The sequence below is a fragment of the Bison bison genome, unplaced genomic scaffold (genome assembly GCF_000754665.1).
Source record: "Bison bison bison isolate TAMUID 2011002044 unplaced genomic scaffold, Bison_UMD1.0 scf7180017864337, whole genome shotgun sequence".
NCBI lineage: Eukaryota > Metazoa > Chordata > Mammalia > Artiodactyla > Bovidae > Bison > Bison bison.
The window spans coordinates 382,040-398,998 of record NW_011494909.1 but is presented as its reverse complement, the minus strand read 5'-3'; the positions used below and the strand labels follow the sequence as shown (position 1 = coordinate 398,998).

The window sequence follows — 16,959 nt, the reverse complement described above, 5'->3', positions numbered from 1 at the left end:
ACCTGCATATAGGTTTCTCAAGAGGCAGGTCAGGTGTTCTGGTATTCCCATCTCTTTCAGAATTTTCCACAGTTTATTGTGATACACACAGTCAAAGGCTTTGGCATAGTCAATAAAGCAGAAATAGATGTTTTTCTAGAACTCTCTTGCTTATTCGATGATCCAGCGGATGTTGGCAATTTGATCTCTGGTTCCTTTGCCTTTTTTAAAACCAGCTTGAACACCTGGAAGTTCACGGTTCACGTATTGCTGAAGCCTGGCTTGGAGAATTTTGAGCATTACTTTACTAGCATGTGAGATGAGTGGAATTGTGCAGTAGTTTGAGCATTCTTTGGCATTGCCTTTCTTTGGGATTGGAATGAAAACTGACCTTTTCCAGTCCTGTGGCCACTGCTGAATTTTCCAAATGTGCTGGCATATTGAGTGCAGCACTTTCACAGCATCATCTTTCGGGATTTGAATAGCTTGCTGCTAAGTCACTTCAGTCGTGTCGGACTCTGTGCAGCCCCAGAGACGGCAGCCCACCAGGCTCCCCCGTCCCTGGGATTCTCCAGGCAAGAACACTGGAGTGGGTTGCCATTTCCTTCTCCAATGCATGAAAGTGAAAAGTGAAAGTGAAGTCACTCAGTCGTGTCCGACTCTTAGTGACCCCATGGACTGCAGCCCACCAGGCTCCTCCATCCATGGGATTTTCCAGGCAAGAGTACTGGAGTGGGTTGAAATAGCTTACATCTCCCTAAAGCTGAACCTCTCTCCCGTGGCTACCGTTAAGTAATTTTATTTATTGACCTGTTGTTATGGTCCTGCTCCTTTTCTCCAATCACCTGACCTCATCCTTCTAATTGCATTCTGGTGCTTTGCAAGTTTTCCTTGGGGAACTCCATTTCTAATGAGGACCTTTAAACCACACACATTGGAAGCTCTCTGTAGATAAATATTGACTCAAGAAAACCACCTGTCAGCTCAGCAGCTGACCACCCAACCTTCATGCATCCTGCCAGCCGGAAAATGAGACATGCCCCTCAGTACAATTCTAAATTTATTTCCAAAAAAAAAAGAAAAAAAAAATGTATTTCCTTACCAGTGATTCTGGGATTCTGGTTGTTCACAAGTGATTTTGAAAATGATTGGGTGTCTTAGCTCAGGCTGTCATAACAGAATACCAGCTACTGGGCAGCTTAAAAAGATGTATTTCTCACGGTCCTGGAGTCTAGGATGTCTAAGACCAAGGTGCTGGTTTGATTCCATTTAAGGACACTGTTCCTGGCTTACAGATGGCCGCCTTCTTGCTGTGTCTTTATGGTGTCCCTTATTCTTTTCATGAACACACTGATTCCATAATCAGGGCTGCACTCTCATGACCTCAACTAAATCTAATTACCTCCCTACGTTCCCACCCCCAGATACCATCATGTGGGTGTTTAGAGCCTCAGCTTATGAATTGGGGGAGCTCAAACATTCAGTCTTGTCAGAATGGCCTTTTTGAAATGTATGCTTGAGGAGATTTTTGCAAAGTATAAAAACTTACAGACTTTAAAGTATTTTTATCAGTATTGTTACATTTTTTATTGGCAAGTTTTAAAACTTTTTCCCTGTTCCTTGGTTTCTAAGGAAACCACATTCTTTCTGAGCACTGTTCAGAAAAATAAATCCCTGGTGCAATTTGGAATTTAAGAAGTGAAATATTAAATGGGCAGAAAATTGAGATCCTGACCCTACCGAGCACAGGAGTATCTTACTCTTCAATTCTGATGCTTCGCATCATGTTTTTTAAATTTTATTTATTTGTTTGGCTGTACTGGGTCTTAGTTATGGCGCATGGGATCTGTGCTGGGACACATGGAGACTTTTAGTTATGGCATGTGAGTGAACTCTTAGTTGTGGCATGTGGGATCCAGTTCCCTGACCAGGGATCGAACCTGGACCCCCTGCACTGGGAGCACGAAATCTTAGTCACTGACCGCTAGGGAAGTCCCTGCTTCAGATCTTATTGCATGAACTATCACAGAGAAAATATTATTCAGTAGCTATTAATATCTTACATCCCATTGCGGAAAAGAGGACTTTGAGAGACTAGAAAGCAGGAAAGATCAGTTTGGAGGGAGGGAAAAGATCTGGCAAATTACAAGTTATGGGGTGCTAAGGGTGGGGAGCATTGTTGCCTAAGGCCTTCAGGCACCTTGCGGAGCATGTGAGTAGCAGCCCAGTGGTAGAACGCTAGCTCAGCGCCCTTACTGAAGGTGAGCCGATGTAGGGGGTGAGGAGGGGCACAGTCGAGATAGACTTTTCCTCCTGTACTGTTAATGACGCCTTGATTGGCACCAGCTGCACAGAGTGGCTGGCACCTAGTGGGCGCCCAGCACACGTAGAATGAGTGGTGAATAAGTGATCTAGTGAAGTGAACTGCCTCCAGGTGAATGACCCACGTTTACCCTAACCCTGGCAGCAATACGTCTCCTGTAATACAGTCTTGTGTAGAGTTTCTGCATTGAAGCTCACTGGGAAGAAGAGTCTGGGAAAAAGGAAGAGTGTTGAGAACTTGATGAGAGTTGCTGAGATGGGATGTGAATGTCCTGGGATTCGGGTTTCCCCAAGGATGGATCGTTTAGACAGTGCGGTTGTCCAGCTGTACTTACTCCCCTCTTGTTTCTGTTTCTTTTCACTCTTTGAATTGCTTTTTTATTTTTCCAGAGCGTCTTTCTTCTTTTATCTAGATTGCTCAGTTTGCTTTGGAAATGAGACATTATCCAAGCTCAATATGGCTCAGACTGATTATAAGTAATGGGAGAGACTCATACACAGGCCTTTTATAGCTGCAATTTTGTTTTATTAGTTCTTTAAAAAAGAACATTTCAGTGGCTCAGTTATTGAACATTAATCGCCTTGACTTGCGGAGAATGAATCATAACTTCATGTGTCGGTGTATGTGTGTCTTACTGCTGGGGCCTGTCTTTTAAAGATGTAAAAGTTTTTTGTGAAAGTTTCGTGATTTTAGTATTTCAGATATATCTTTTCCATTTTATTTTGGGGAAATTTGTTTTTCTTTTATTAAAATAGTGCTAATAAATCCCTTGAAGCTAATTTCCAAAATGGCTTAATTATTTGAACAAAACACTTTTTCTTTGAGAATCCCGTAGTCTAAGAATTTGAAGGCAGAGGTGTTAGTTGAATTGTTTCTGTTCAGTATTTTGCAGTTCTGTTACTTTGTGAAACCTAGAGCAGCATCAAATATCATAGCTGAAAAGGACTCTGGAGGTTGTCCACCAGGGCCTTTTGACCTTTGGTGACCTAGGTTCCCTTTCGATAAATACCAAAAAATGGTTAATGCAGTCTGAAACTCAAAGCAAATTAAAATGGAATAGTCTCTCCCCCAAACCAAATGAAAACAATACACTGGAGTGTCGTTCTTCTATCTTTTTGTAATTCAAAAGTGGCTTTGACGTTCTGATGCATCTGAGGGAATGATTGACTAGATTAACTCCCTTATTTCATAGATGGAAAGACTGAGGTCCAAAGGTTCCCAGAGTCTTCATCTTCTCAGCATCTTAAGAGCAGATCTGGGTCAAGAACCCGGACATCCTGTTGGCTGCTTGCTATTTTGCCCACAAACACCCCATCCCACCACCCAGATCTTTAAGGCTACAGTCACATGTGAGGGGGGCCCCTCCGCAGTGTTGTCTCCCTGTCACTGATGATTCTGGAAGGTTATTCTGACTGAGTGTCCCAGCGGGATGGAGCAAAGGCCAAGAGAGACTTCTCAGGCCTGCCTAGTCCACAGGTCCTAGTGTGTTTTTATTCTCTTTCTTTCCTTCTAGACCGTCTGTACCATCATGACATAGAAACACTTCCCTGGTATAACTTCTGGGGAATAAGGAGACAACATTTAAATCTGAAAGTAGATTCATTTTTGAAATAGAATTTTAGTCTTTCACCATATTGATAGGTCTTATTGATAGTTTTCCCTGAACAATTCAACATGTCTTTTCAAACGTATACTGATTTGGGGACTTCCCTGGTGGTCCAATGGCTAAGACTCTACAATCCCCATGCAGGGGGCCCAGGTTTGATTCCTGGTCAGGGAAGTAGGTCCCACATGCCACAAGACTGAAGATCCTGTGTGCTGCAACTGAGACCCGGTCAGAGAGATAAAGATTTTTTTAAATAAATAAAACATTAAAAAAATAAACTTATACTGATTTGTTCTTTGTTTTTTTTTTTTTTAACAGTGTATCTGGTGGAGAGCTGTTTGACCGGATAGTGGAGAAAGGATTTTACACAGAGAAAGACGCTAGCACTCTGATCCGCCAGGTCTTGGATGCGGTCTACTATCTCCATAGAATGGGTATTGTCCACAGAGACCTCAAGGTGAGGCCATCACTTAGCAACACTCTCCAACTGCTTTCCAACCCACGGTGCACTGTCAGGAGAGGATCGGCTCCAGAGGAGGGATGAGGTTACCTTGGTTTGGAATAGGGGTGGAATGAATGGTGGGCTTTGCCTACTGTTAGTTGTCAGGGCCTTTGGGACCCAGAAGTGGCTTGAAAGATGATGGAGATCAATGGGGCTGGCCATTGTTTGAGACATTTAATAACCATTATGCACTTCCCTGGTGGCTCAGATGGTAAAAGCGTCTGTCTACAATGCGGGAGACCCGGGTTCGATCCCTGGGTTGGGAAGATCCCCTGGAGAAGGAAATGGCAATCCACTCCAGGACTATTGCCTGGAAAATCCCATGGACAGAGGAGCCTGGTAGGCTATAGCCTGTGGGGTCGCAAAGAGTCGGACACGACTGAGTGACTTCACTTTCACTTTCATGCACTAAAAGGGCCATGGGAGAGGTAGGTTGTGTATTGGTTCAAGCTTGTCTAAAGGGTAATTTTGATCAAGACATAGAGGCCATGAAGACCCTTTGCCCAGTGCAGTTCTTCAGTCTTTTCCAATTCCGGCCCTGCTTCAGCATAACCCACTACATGGGGGGGGGGTCGGGGGAAGAAGTGGCTGGTAGAGGAATGAGATGAGAGAGAAAGGAAATCGAAGATGATCAGGAAAGACAGATTAAATGACCTGCAAACACAGCCTTCTCCCTGTGTCCTGTCTGTTCCATTCTTATCTTTTCCCTACAATATTTAGGAATACTTGCCGTTGACTAATAGCATTGAAGGATCTGGGCCTCGGTCACCTTGGCTCACAGGTCCCAGTAGATGCCAAAGGGTAGGTATCATAGTACCAAGAGTAAGGATCAAACATACCAATTTGAGGAACAGAAAAAATTGGTGTAATTGATCCGAAACTATAAAGTGGCTTCATTCTACAGTAGGTCCAGGCCCAGCCCCCAGGGTTCACTGACTGGTCAAGATGGAAACCCTACCCATTACGCATATGCACCACTCCTGTCAGAAACACAGGGATCATATTGTACTGAAGCTGTGCTGTTCACGACTATGGGCAGTCTAAATCAATGTAAAGAATAAATCATAAACGTGTTAAAACAGAATGTTAACATCTGCCCATTATCTGGTACTGGGTGTCAGGGTGTAAAACGGTATAGCTTTTTCTTTCATAGGGACCCACTGTAAAATTTTTCCTTCTTTTCTCCATGTTGATCTTTTCCCAGTGACTGAAGTAGTGGCTCCCAAATGTTAGCCTACATCAGACTTGTCTGCGTTTGTGCAAGCTAAGTCCGACTCTGTGTGACCCCATAGACTGTAGCCCGCCAGGCTTCTCTGTCCATGGGGATTCCCCAGGCAAGAATACTGGAGTGGGTGGCCATGCCCTCCTCCAGGGGATCTTCCTGGCCCAGGGATTGAACCTGCATCTCTTATGTCTCCTGCACTGGCAGGCAGGTTCTTTACCACTAGCGAAGACTTATCTGCAGGGCTGAAAAGAAACAGATTTCTGGCCCTCCCCCAGAGGTTCTGACCCTGCAGGTCTGCAGCGGGCCTGGGAACTTGCGTTTCTAAGGGGTTTACAGGTGATACTGATGTTGGCCTGGGAACCACACTTGGAGAACCACTGGATGAGGGTATTTGAGGACATTGATGGTGTTCTTACAGCCTTTGTAGGCTTTTTGATAGGTGAAATGGGCTGTAGGTAATCTTCAGGACTTTGGGGGTCCTTCAGAGGGCCAGGTGAGGGCTCGGTAAGGCCACATGGCACCTCCAAGCCAAGCAGCAGAGCCTTCTCTGCTCACTTGTGTTCTCACCAAATGCCAGTTCTGTGTTCTCGACCTCAGCAGTCAACTCTTCCTGAAACAAGTTAGCTTGGTGACCGTGAAGATGTGATATGATGGGCAAGTTGTACTCACTAGAAATCCAGCCTAAGCAGATAGGCCATTTCCTAGATGGACAATGTCTATTTCCACTTAGAAAGACAGACTGGCTGCATGGGCGATGGGGGTTTTTATACACAGATAGTGCTTTTGGAGAAGTACATATGTCTCCCAGCTGGTAGAGGTTTAAGATCACCAGGCTTATCACTGTGGCAAGAACATTACCATTTTAGGACAATTTTGTGGGCTCTTTACAGAGGCACAAAGAAGTTTTATGTATGCAGAGGAAGTTGGGGTTCAGAAATTAAACTTTCATAAACCTCTAAAACACTTAACTTTGTGATCTAGGCCAGGGAAATAGAGAGTTTTACGGTTGGGTTAATTTAAGATTAGGCGGCTTCGCTGGTGGCTCAGTGCTGAAGAATCTGCCTGCCAGTGCAGGAGACACAAATTCGATCCCCGATCCAGGAAGATCCCACATGCTGCGGAGCAGGTAGGCCCATGCACCAGAACTACTGAGCCTGAGTGCCACAGCTGTTGAAGCCCTTGTGCCTTAGAGCCGCATGCTCTGTACGAAGAGTAGCCACCTCAATGAGAAGCCCACGCATTGCAACTAGAGGATAGTCCTCCTTGTAGCAACTGGAGAAAAGCCCGTGTAGCAACAACACAGCCAAAAATAAATAAATAAAATTATTTTTTAAAAGATTAGAGCACAACTTAGGATACTACTTAGCCCCCACACATGAACATACCTCTTTCTCCCTTCAGAAAGGCATTCCTGTGTCTTCTTGCCCGGGGAAGCTACTGAAGATTCTCAGTTGCCCTTTTTTCAAACCAAGAGAAGTGTCCTTGCTGCCTCCTCCTGCTGGGGAGGGGCTGCACTGTTGGCCTTGGAGCTGGATCATTCTTTGTTGGGGGAGGTTGTCCCATGCACGGGGACATGTTTAACAGCATCCCTGGTCTCTGCCCGTGAGACGCCTGTACCACTCCTGAAGTTTAGACCACCGGAAATGTCTCTCGGCATTGCCAGGTGTTCCCTCGGGGGGTGAAAGATATCGCTGGATTAGGAGTATGATTATATGTAACATGAACTCTACAGGAAATGTTGATTCAGATCTTTTAAAAACTTACATGATAACCCTGTATACGAGACAGCAAAAGAGACACTGATGTATAGAACAGGCTTATGGACTCTGTGGGAGAGGGAGAGGGTGGGAAGATTTGGGAGAATGGCATTGAAACATGTGAAATGTCATGTATGAAACGAGATGCCAGTCCAGGTTCAATGCACGATGCTGGATGCTTGGGGCTGGTGCACTGGGACGACCCAGAGGGATGGTATGGGGAGGGAGGAGGGAGGAGGGTTCAGGATGGGGAACACATGAGAAATAAAGGAATAAAAATTTAAAAACATAAAAAAAAAAACAAAAAACTTACATGAACAAGGGTTGGAATTGACATCCCAAGTCATGTGTTGGCCACCAGCTGTCTTGCAAACATTCCATAAAATGCAGAAAAAATAATCTTTTAGGTGAGTCCTGGGCCTTGTAGGACCCCAGGCAGGATGGTAAGATCCCCTCTGTCCCCCCATCAGCTACAGCCCTCCTGCCAGCTGGGGGCCTCCACCTACATTATCCCTGAGCCCATCTTCTCTCCCACTTTCTTCTTTGTTCCCCCTACTTCCCCCTCCATCCTGAAAAGTCTTGCTGTCTTTACTAAATCTTGAGACAAGTATTGACCTAGCCTGAGGATGACCAGCTGATTGAATCCTCGTCAGTAGTCGCCCTTCAGAAAAGCCGTTTATTGATCCAAATGCATCTCCTGTAGGAATAAGGTGTATGGAGAGATTCTGGGCTCTTAGGCCGTCTCCTGCCTGGATGCAGCCTTGTCTAGGAGCATGAGATCCTTGACAGCTGCAGAAGTACTGTCAGGGATAGGAAGTTTCAAAATCAGAAACTTAAAAAAAATCTCTCTGCCCCCATGATTGGACTCTTAACTCTTCACCAAATGCTAATCCCTAAGCATTCAGAGAAGCCACGTGCACTGTTCGGTTAGATTGTTTCCCTCTGCTTTCTGAGCATTATTGTTTCCACTATTGATTGGCCCATTTTATCCTAGTTTAAAACTCACTGGAAACATCCGCAAACATGCATTTGATTTTCTTCTAAACTCATGCTTTGTCCACAGGATTCATGTCCCTGTGGTTGATAAATGCTGTTCCTTTTTATCTTGTTATTTTGGGTGAAGGGTAGTATTTTGGGGGGATTCTGTTAAAGGAAAAATAAATTGGTTCTGACACATGTTCAAATGGTAAGGAATGTTTTATTCAAGACTCCTGCAAGAGGGACATCGCATTAGGGGAGAGAGTTGGGCTCCACTTCAAGTTCAGCAGGGACACATGAGGATGTATAACCACTGAACAGAGTGAAGGGTCATGGATGGTAAATTACCAAGAGGAGATGGCAAGGGTAAAGGGTTTCTCACTCAACAGCTCTTTAGGGCTGCATAAGCCTCTCTCCCATTTTTTGCCAGGAACAACCAAATTCCCCAGTTTTCCAGAAGATGCCATGCAGAAGAGGTTTCATCGTCTCCCAGTTAGCCCCAGGGTTGTCACCCTTAAGCCCCTCCCACGTAGATACCATGAAGGTGCCACTGACGTGCAGATCTGGAGTGGAGACAAAGTTATAATCAAACCTTTGCTGCATGTAGGGAATTACTGCTTCCTGAACTCTGACATTTACAGTCGGGGAAGCACAGGAGGAACCATCACTCCGTGTTATACAGAAACACAAGCAGAGGCTTCGAGTTCTTGAGGACACGTGGCTAGAAAGTTCTGGATCCTCTACATCGATGCATTCCAGGATGACCTCCCTCTGCTTCCCAGGGAAGCAGGTGCTCTGGGAAGCATACTTCCCAGAGTGTGCAGGTGTCAGCTGGCTGAGGAAAGGGGGGTGTGCAATGCATGTGCAGAGCTGCACGACTCAGGAGGGTTCCGAGATCCGGGAGAGAGACCCTTAGGTCAGAGGCGGCTGCTGATAAGGGTCAGAAAAAAAGAAACCACAGAACACCTGTAAAAGCAGTGTTCTTTCTGGGAACCTCCTTTCCCGTAACCCAGCAAATGAATCGACAAGTCTGGAAGGCATCTACTTTCTAGTTGCTTCAGTATATACTTCAGTTTTTTTAATGAGAGGAAATATTAATAAGGGCTCACATTTCTTGAAAATCCATAAATGCCCCAATACTAGGTAAGGCCCCCACATTGCTTTCATTAAACGCTGCTTTTCTTAGGGTATTTACTGTGTCTAAAGCTCAAGTCTGTCCTCCATTGTCCTTAAGTTTTGGTGAGTTGGTGAGGCTCCCACAATTAACCCAGCTATCAACATAGTTTGTAAATTTTTTTTTCCTACTTTTCTTTCTAGCCTGAGAACCTGTTGTACTACAGTCAAGATGAGGAGTCCAAAATCATGATCAGCGACTTTGGATTGTCCAAAATGGAAGGCAAAGGAGACGTGATGTCCACAGCTTGTGGGACCCCAGGCTATGTCGGTAAGGACTTTGCGTGTGTATTTTCCCATTTGTCAGCCTGATTGCTTGTCTTTAGCATTCAAACCTGGCACCTGCGTCGTTTCCCTTGAGGGAGTAATAAAAAGATTGAGAGACACTGGAACAAGCTTCAAGGGATGTGGTTTCCCCTGAAACCCTCCCCTGAAATCCTGTTTGATTTGGGTGTGGGCCTGCATGGAGGCCAGGAATTGATTTGGGTGAATTCCCCGTTTCTAAGACCAGAAATACAGCACATGTATCTATGTTTTCACATATTTACAGTGACACGTTGAGACAGCAGTAGGGTGCAGACACACACGAAACATTTAAATGCTGAGGTAGGCATAGGTAGAAAGAAAAGATTGATCAGAGGAGTCTGGTTCAAACCTTGACCAAGTCACTCTCTTGGGCTCTCTGCCAATCCTGACCTGTCCTGGAGAAGCCAAGAATTTAAAAATTTTCCTACAATCAGAACCCCAGATCCTTTGTCCCAAACACAGCAGAATGCAGAAAAGGTTGTGGCAGATCTGAGCACTCAAATACCGAGAAGCCTCCTCCGTCTTCTGGGGGCCTGGAGAAAGGCCACTGGAGCTGTGGATGAAGTTAGACTTCATTTACAGGACTGTGTTCATTCCTCCAGCAATGTACACTCAGGTGCCTGCTGTGTGCTCCATGCTGTCCTAGGCACTGGGGTGAAGACCGTGAATATAGATCAGGCACCTGCCCTCATGGAGCTGACGTTTTAGTTGGGAGGGACAGACAGCAAAGAAACAGGTGAAGAGGCGTTGCAGATTGCATGCTATGAAGAAGATATAAACAGGGGTATGGGACAGAGTGACAAGTGTGAGGAAGAGTTGGAATGGCTAAGGGGACAGGAGGAGACCTGGGCATTGGCCTTCATGACGAGAAGCAGCCCCAGCCACGGGAAGGTTAGGAGACAGCATTCCAAGTGGAGGCATCAGCTGGTGCTGCAGAGAGAGTACAAGCCAGGAAGGGCTAAGAGCCAGAGAAACGGAAATTGGTAAAGACTTTTGGGAACCAGAGACCAAGGCTGAATTCTCATCATACAAAGCATGATGGCTTTTCCTAGTGATAACAGTAAACCTGCCCTTAAGGAGGAGAGGTGAAGTTATATGACCAGTGCCGTGTGACCTTCCCTTATATGAGGGGAGCAGGCCTCATCTAGAACGAGTGTGGGGCCCCGAGCATTGTGGGAAACTCCAAATGACCTTGGAGGCACTTCAGGGCCCTTCAGGTGCTTGCATGATAATGGGCGTTAAGTCATCCCTGTTCATGTCACAACCTGTGCACTCTTAAAGGAACTTGGGGAGAAAAATACAGACTTGAGGGGAATAGAGAAAGAAAATGAGGGGAATAGAAAGAAGCAACAGATTTGGGAGAAGATCACGATGGTGTAAATGTGGGAGGGGAGGAAAAGATGTGCTCAGCACCTCTTAGCTCTTGACTGTCCCTGGGTTTTGTCCCTGGGTTGTGTATTTGCATTGGACAGAGAAGGGAGAATGTTCTGATCTTGTTGGAAGAGGCAGCACATCTGATGGAGGTGCATGGGAGGGTAAGTTGTCCCTGCTCTAGGATAGAAAAGTGATGGTTTCAGGAAGAGCCTGGACCCCACCAGGAGAACTCAGAACAGTGGCTGTGGTGTGAGATGCGTGGGGAGACACACGTGTATGCCTGGGGGTGGTGCCATGGGTGGAAATGTGGGTGTGTGATGGGTGTGTGTAGAATTTCTCCAGTTTAGTCCAAGCCACCAAGCAAGCAGCAAGTAACAATGGATGAGACAAGCTATTCTCATTTCTCTTAAAAGACAGGGAGGAAAAAGCCTGCTCCAACTGTGGTGAACCATAGACATCAGAAGATGGACAGGCTTGTGAGGTCATGGGGTCCAGTCTCCTGGCCAGAATGGCCCTGCTGTGTCCCACTGGGGATGCTGTGGCCACCCAGCTCCCCTTCGGGACAGTGGGTTCAGATGTCCTGACACAGAATGTGCATATTTACATATGGGTCACATCGTTCACATATTTGGCTCTGATGTTGGAAAGCTCTAGCACTTTCTAAATCGATTTCTGCTTTTTTTGCATTTGGCAGAGCTGGTGGAACGGCAGTCTCTTTGGGTTTTTAAGTGGCTGCTATCCGAGTGGTCTGGTTCTGTTTAGACGTCAGATGCTGATGGGGCTGGGACTGACATTTGGATGTGGCCTTTGCTCTTATCATCCTACATGGTGGCGAGTGGAGCCATCAGGGAATTCTGTCATCAGACACAGGTTTGCTTTGAGTGAGGAGAGAGAGGAGGGCGACCGTGGGAATGGAGCGTTTCTGCTTGTTCATATTTATTAAGCCCCAAGACTGCTGAGAGACCTCTTAGAGCAAAGAAGGCGCAACATCGGGGAGCTTGTGTCTCTGTAGACATGCCTTGGGCAGTGAGCAGCTGAGCTCAGGCTGTTTCTCCTCCACAGTGTGTGTGGCACGCTCCTATTTGACCATCAAAGCCCAGGTGACTTAAGCCTCTTCTGATTGCTGTCCCAACACCCACTGTCTCCTCTGTCGTCTTTGTTCTTTTCCTTTTCTCATCATGGCCCTGATCACGTTGCATCTGGGCCCATCTTTATTCGTGTCTCGCCCGTGCTCCAGTAGAGCAGGGGCTGTGCTGTCTAATCTTTGCACAGACGCATGTTGAATAAACACCTAAGCTTATGAACATTAGTGATTTTTCTTCTCTGTTCCCCTGCCATTCATTCAGGGTGCACTTATTGAATTCCTGTTACATGTCCTGCACAGTAGTATGGTGTTAGGAATACAAATATGGGTTAGATAGACAGAGTCTCTGATCTCAAAATGTTCACAGTCTTGTGAGAGACAGAGGGCTAACAGGTGAATTGAATCACATTATGCATCATTCTAGGATTATTTATTTAGTGCCTACCTTCTGTTCTAGGCACTAGGGATGTATCTGTAGAAAGAAAAAAGAAATATAAAAATCCTCAACCTCTTGGCACTTATGTTTGAGATGGAGACAGACTATAGGCTAATAGATGTATTAATTAATATCTTAGATGGTGATGGGTGCTGTGCAGAAAAATAAAGCAGGAAAGAGAACAGGAAGTGTCTGTGTGTGTGTGTGTGTCTGAGCAGGAAAGAGAACAGAAAGTGTCTCTGGTTATGTAGAGAGACTGGAGATAATTCTCAGCCATAAAGAAAAAGTGTTCATTATCCATCACAAAGGCACCGGTCATCACTTTTATACCATCTAGCGACTTTGCTTTTTAAACGAATGGACAACAATGTACAGTTTTCACTATGTGGCCCCTGGTTTAAAAGATGCTGACTTTGCTTTTTCATTCAGTTTTGTGGGAGAAAGGCACTTGTATGTAAGGTCAGTTTGGCTCCCTCAGAATAACGCTAAATGTGGCTAACAGTGTAGGTACAGAACTGCGGTTAGTTGTGTATTTGTGATTTTTATCTGTTTGTTCGTGATAAACAGATGCTGTGGTAAACTGTGGTAGACAGTTTATCCCTTGTGATAAACTCCAAGGGATCTTCCCGACCCAGGGATCGAACCTTGGTCTCCCACATGGCAGGCAGATTCTTTACCATCTGAGCCACCAGGGAAGTCCCTGTATCTCTGTTCAGTGACACTTTATTTAATATTATTATTGATTCACTAACGTTGAATTCAGGCCAACAGCACTGTAACTCCTGCCTAAATGAAGTTTATTGAATACACGCTTTCTCTCTAAGGCACACCCAGCCTTCTCGGGCTTGGGAGCCCTGGACAGCACCTTGGCCCTGACTCGTGAGGGCTGTTTTTAATAGCAAAGTCAACGAAAGGCACAAAAATGTGGGAAAATGTGGCAGTGAGTGGACCATGAAAACCAGGCTGCTGACAGTGTGAGAGATGAAACAAGAGGACAGAGCACTGCCACGTGTGCCCCGGCTGGGAGCGAGCACTGCGGGCAACTCCAGGTTCTGGCCACTCTGGGCAGGTCTACAGATGGACATAAAAGCATCCCAAGTATTGATCTGGGGGCTGCAGATGGGTTTTAGCAAGTAGGCAAATTCAGATACGGAATCCATAAGTAGTGAGGATGGACGTTAGTTGGGAACTGACAGCTTCTGATGTGTTTTATTGTTTGTTTTGTGGGGGGTTGGTTGTGCTGCACCTCTTGTGGGATCTTAATTCCCCAGCCAGGGATTGAACCAGCACCCCCTGCAGTGAAAGCTTGGGAGTCCTAACCACTAGATCACCAGGGAAGTTCCCTCTGATGCATTTTAAAGCTATGAACCTGAATGGAATCCGCAAGGGGCGGGTGTAGCAGGGAGGGGCGGGGGGGCTCGGGGGGGAGGGGGCGGCGAGCAGGTGTAGAAGGAGGAGGGAATGGTCCTGGGGTTGAGTCCTGGGGACTTGGAGAGACAGAGAAGGGACAGAGCTGAAGTGGGAAGAGAAGTGGGGGAGCGTGGCATTTGGACAGTGCTTCAGGAAGGACGAAGTGCCCTGTATCGGCCTCCTTTTTGCCCCAACTGTTTTTGATTTGAATAGGGCAGGCCCAGTGGGCATTTCTGGGAGAGAAGGAAGAGAGTACCGTTCTCCTGCTGCCCATCCTGGGGGTCCTTAACGCCCCCAGGCCCGAGCCAGGAGCAGAGGCCGGCTGTCAGCTTTAGTGCAGAATCCTTCCCAGTCGTGCTGGTTTCAGTCGGCAGGCACGGTTGTTCTGTTGTTGTGTCAGTTATCACCTAAATGAATCTGCAACTGAATAGTTTTACCAACGTCATTACTTCAATTTAAATGAGTTCTCTAATAATGATATAATATTGGGAAAATGGCTGTTTAGCTCACATATCCTAGTACACATGGTACCTTGGGAGAAAGCGAAGGAATCTGAGCCCTTTGAACTTCACTCTTGACCCTTAGCAGCTGCGAAGGGTCCTTGTTGTTGTTGTTCAGTCACTAAGTCGAGTCTGACCCTTTGCAACTCCATGGACCCTGCCAGGCTCCTCTGTCCATGGGATTTTCCAGGCAAGAATAGTGGAGTGGGTAGCCCTTTCCTCCTCCAGAGGATCTTCCTGACCCAGAGATGGAACCCGAGTCTCCTGCATTGGCAGGCAGATTCTTTACTGCTGAGTTACCAGGGAAGCCATGAGGTCCTTACACAGCCTGTATAAGGAACCTGGGCCTGGGCTGGGTGTCAGGTCACTGGTGACAGGATTGCGGGCATCTCCATATTGGTGTTCTGGTGTATTGCATTCCTACTGCAGGCAGCCCCTGGGGCTCTGTAGACACCTGGGGCTGCTCCAGTACATGATGGCCAGTGGGAAACATGGACCCATATAAGGGATCATGTTTGCAGTATCTAGTAACTGACATTTCAGAAGCAACCTCATAGTATGGGTGAGAGGGGGCTGGGCGAGGGCTAGAACCACAAGGGAGGAGACTCATAGAGGAGGCAGGATTTGAAGGCAGGGTAGAAGCTGGGCCAAGATGAAGGGAGTGATGGATGCAGGCAAGCAGGAGAACAAAGGTCCAGGGTTGTGAATGACTTCAGGTACACGGTCTGGGGGATGAGCAGACTGACTTGGCTTGGAGGGCGGACCTGCATTAATAAGTCCTTGGAGAGAATTTAGGAGAAACATCAGGCTGTCTGGTGGCGATCAGATCCTCAGGGTAACAAGGTGACCGTCAGTATGGTGCTGACCTGGATTTGGAATCCATTTAATTGAGCCAAATGTAACAATCCCCTTGGCACCGCCAGTAAGACATAAAATCAGAGCTGAAAAGTTTGTAACGTTGCTTATGCGACTTGCTCTGCTGCATCAATTAAAATACCAACGAGCTCTCCTGAATCACTAAACAGAAACAATAAGTCACGGAAAGCATTCATATTAGTCATGTAATTGATAAGAGACTAGAGATGACAAATGTACCTCTGTTTAGTAGGGAAAAGCCTATGTTTGACTTCTAGATAATTGCTATTTGCACACTGGTGTGATTTCTCAGATTCTATGGGGAAAATTCTATTGGAAAATTAAGTTCTTTTAAAAAAACTTTGAACCTTTGTCTCTGAATTAAGTGACGAAGTGCCTCACCAGAGGGCAAGCCTGTGCTCTTACTGATTCTTCGAGAGAACAGTCTTTCTTTTTCAGACATTGCAAGCTTCGTTTTCAAAAGGGCAAGCAGGCAGGGGTGGTGCTCGGTAGCGCTCTCTGATGTTTGCCTTTGAGCTCCATGAGACTTTCTTTTTCCATCGAGCTGTTTGAGTGATGATCCCTCACTTTGCAGTCTTCCATTTGGAATACATGCCAGGAACCACTTTTTCATTATTGGATGTTCCTCAGAAATAAGGAGAGAAGCCTTTCTGTCTGAGCTGTCATTGTGTTTATAAGCAGAACTATATCTTGGTCCTTCAGAAGGTGCCTTACTGTGACGTTACTTAAACTGTGAAGAAGGAGGCATTCCAGTCTCTTCTCGTAACTTAGTTGCCTGCAGAGACGTTGCTGAAGGCTTTGGTCTATCCCTGGCTTAACGTGTCTGAAATCGTTTAGACAAGTTTCGTGTGTTCCCCTCTAAATGGAAATGGAGAACAGTTGGTCAGCATTCTTGGCATATTTTTTCACTGTTAGAGAAATTTTTTTAATTCATGAGATCATTGCATTGTGAAAACTTGATAAGGAGCTTGGGGTTTGGATGAGATCTTGGAAACTGGGGATTCCAGGAACTAGGGTTTCATGCTGGGATGAAGACCTGCTCTCAAAGCTGCCCAGCCTGTAGCTGGTGGCCATCACAACAGGGGGTCTTGAATGTGAGATTCTGTCTCTGCCACTGCTTACTTGTAAGGAAGGCCTGCTGCTGCTAAGTCACTTAAGTCGTGTCTGACTGTGTGTGACCCCAGAGACAGCAGCCTACCAGGCTCCCCCGTCCCTGGGATTCTCCAGGCAAGAACACTAAAGTGGGTTGCCATTTCCTTCTCCAATGCATGGGAGTGAAAAGTGAAAGTGAAGTTGCTCAGTCGTGTCTGACTCTTAGCGACCCCATAGACTGCAGCCCACCAGGCTCCTCCATCCATGGGATTTTCCAGGCAAGAGGACTGGAGTGGGGTGCCATTGCCTTCTCCAAGGAAGGCCTGAGCCATCCCTTG

At 46.2% G+C, this 16,959-nt stretch overlaps 1 protein-coding gene across 2 annotated transcripts in view; it reads left to right on the top strand.

Moving 5' to 3' along the window:
- Positions 1-16,959, top strand: part of CAMK1D (calcium/calmodulin-dependent protein kinase ID) — a 236,986-nt gene that overhangs the window by 168,881 nt on the left and 51,146 nt on the right. For both annotated transcript variants that reach the window (XM_010854088.1, XM_010854089.1), the window contains exons 4-5: positions 4,227-4,365; positions 9,688-9,814. In XM_010854088.1, coding sequence (XP_010852390.1) covers positions 4,227-4,365; positions 9,688-9,814 — 266 coding nt within the window. The remainder of the gene's footprint in view (positions 1-4,226; positions 4,366-9,687; positions 9,815-16,959) is intronic.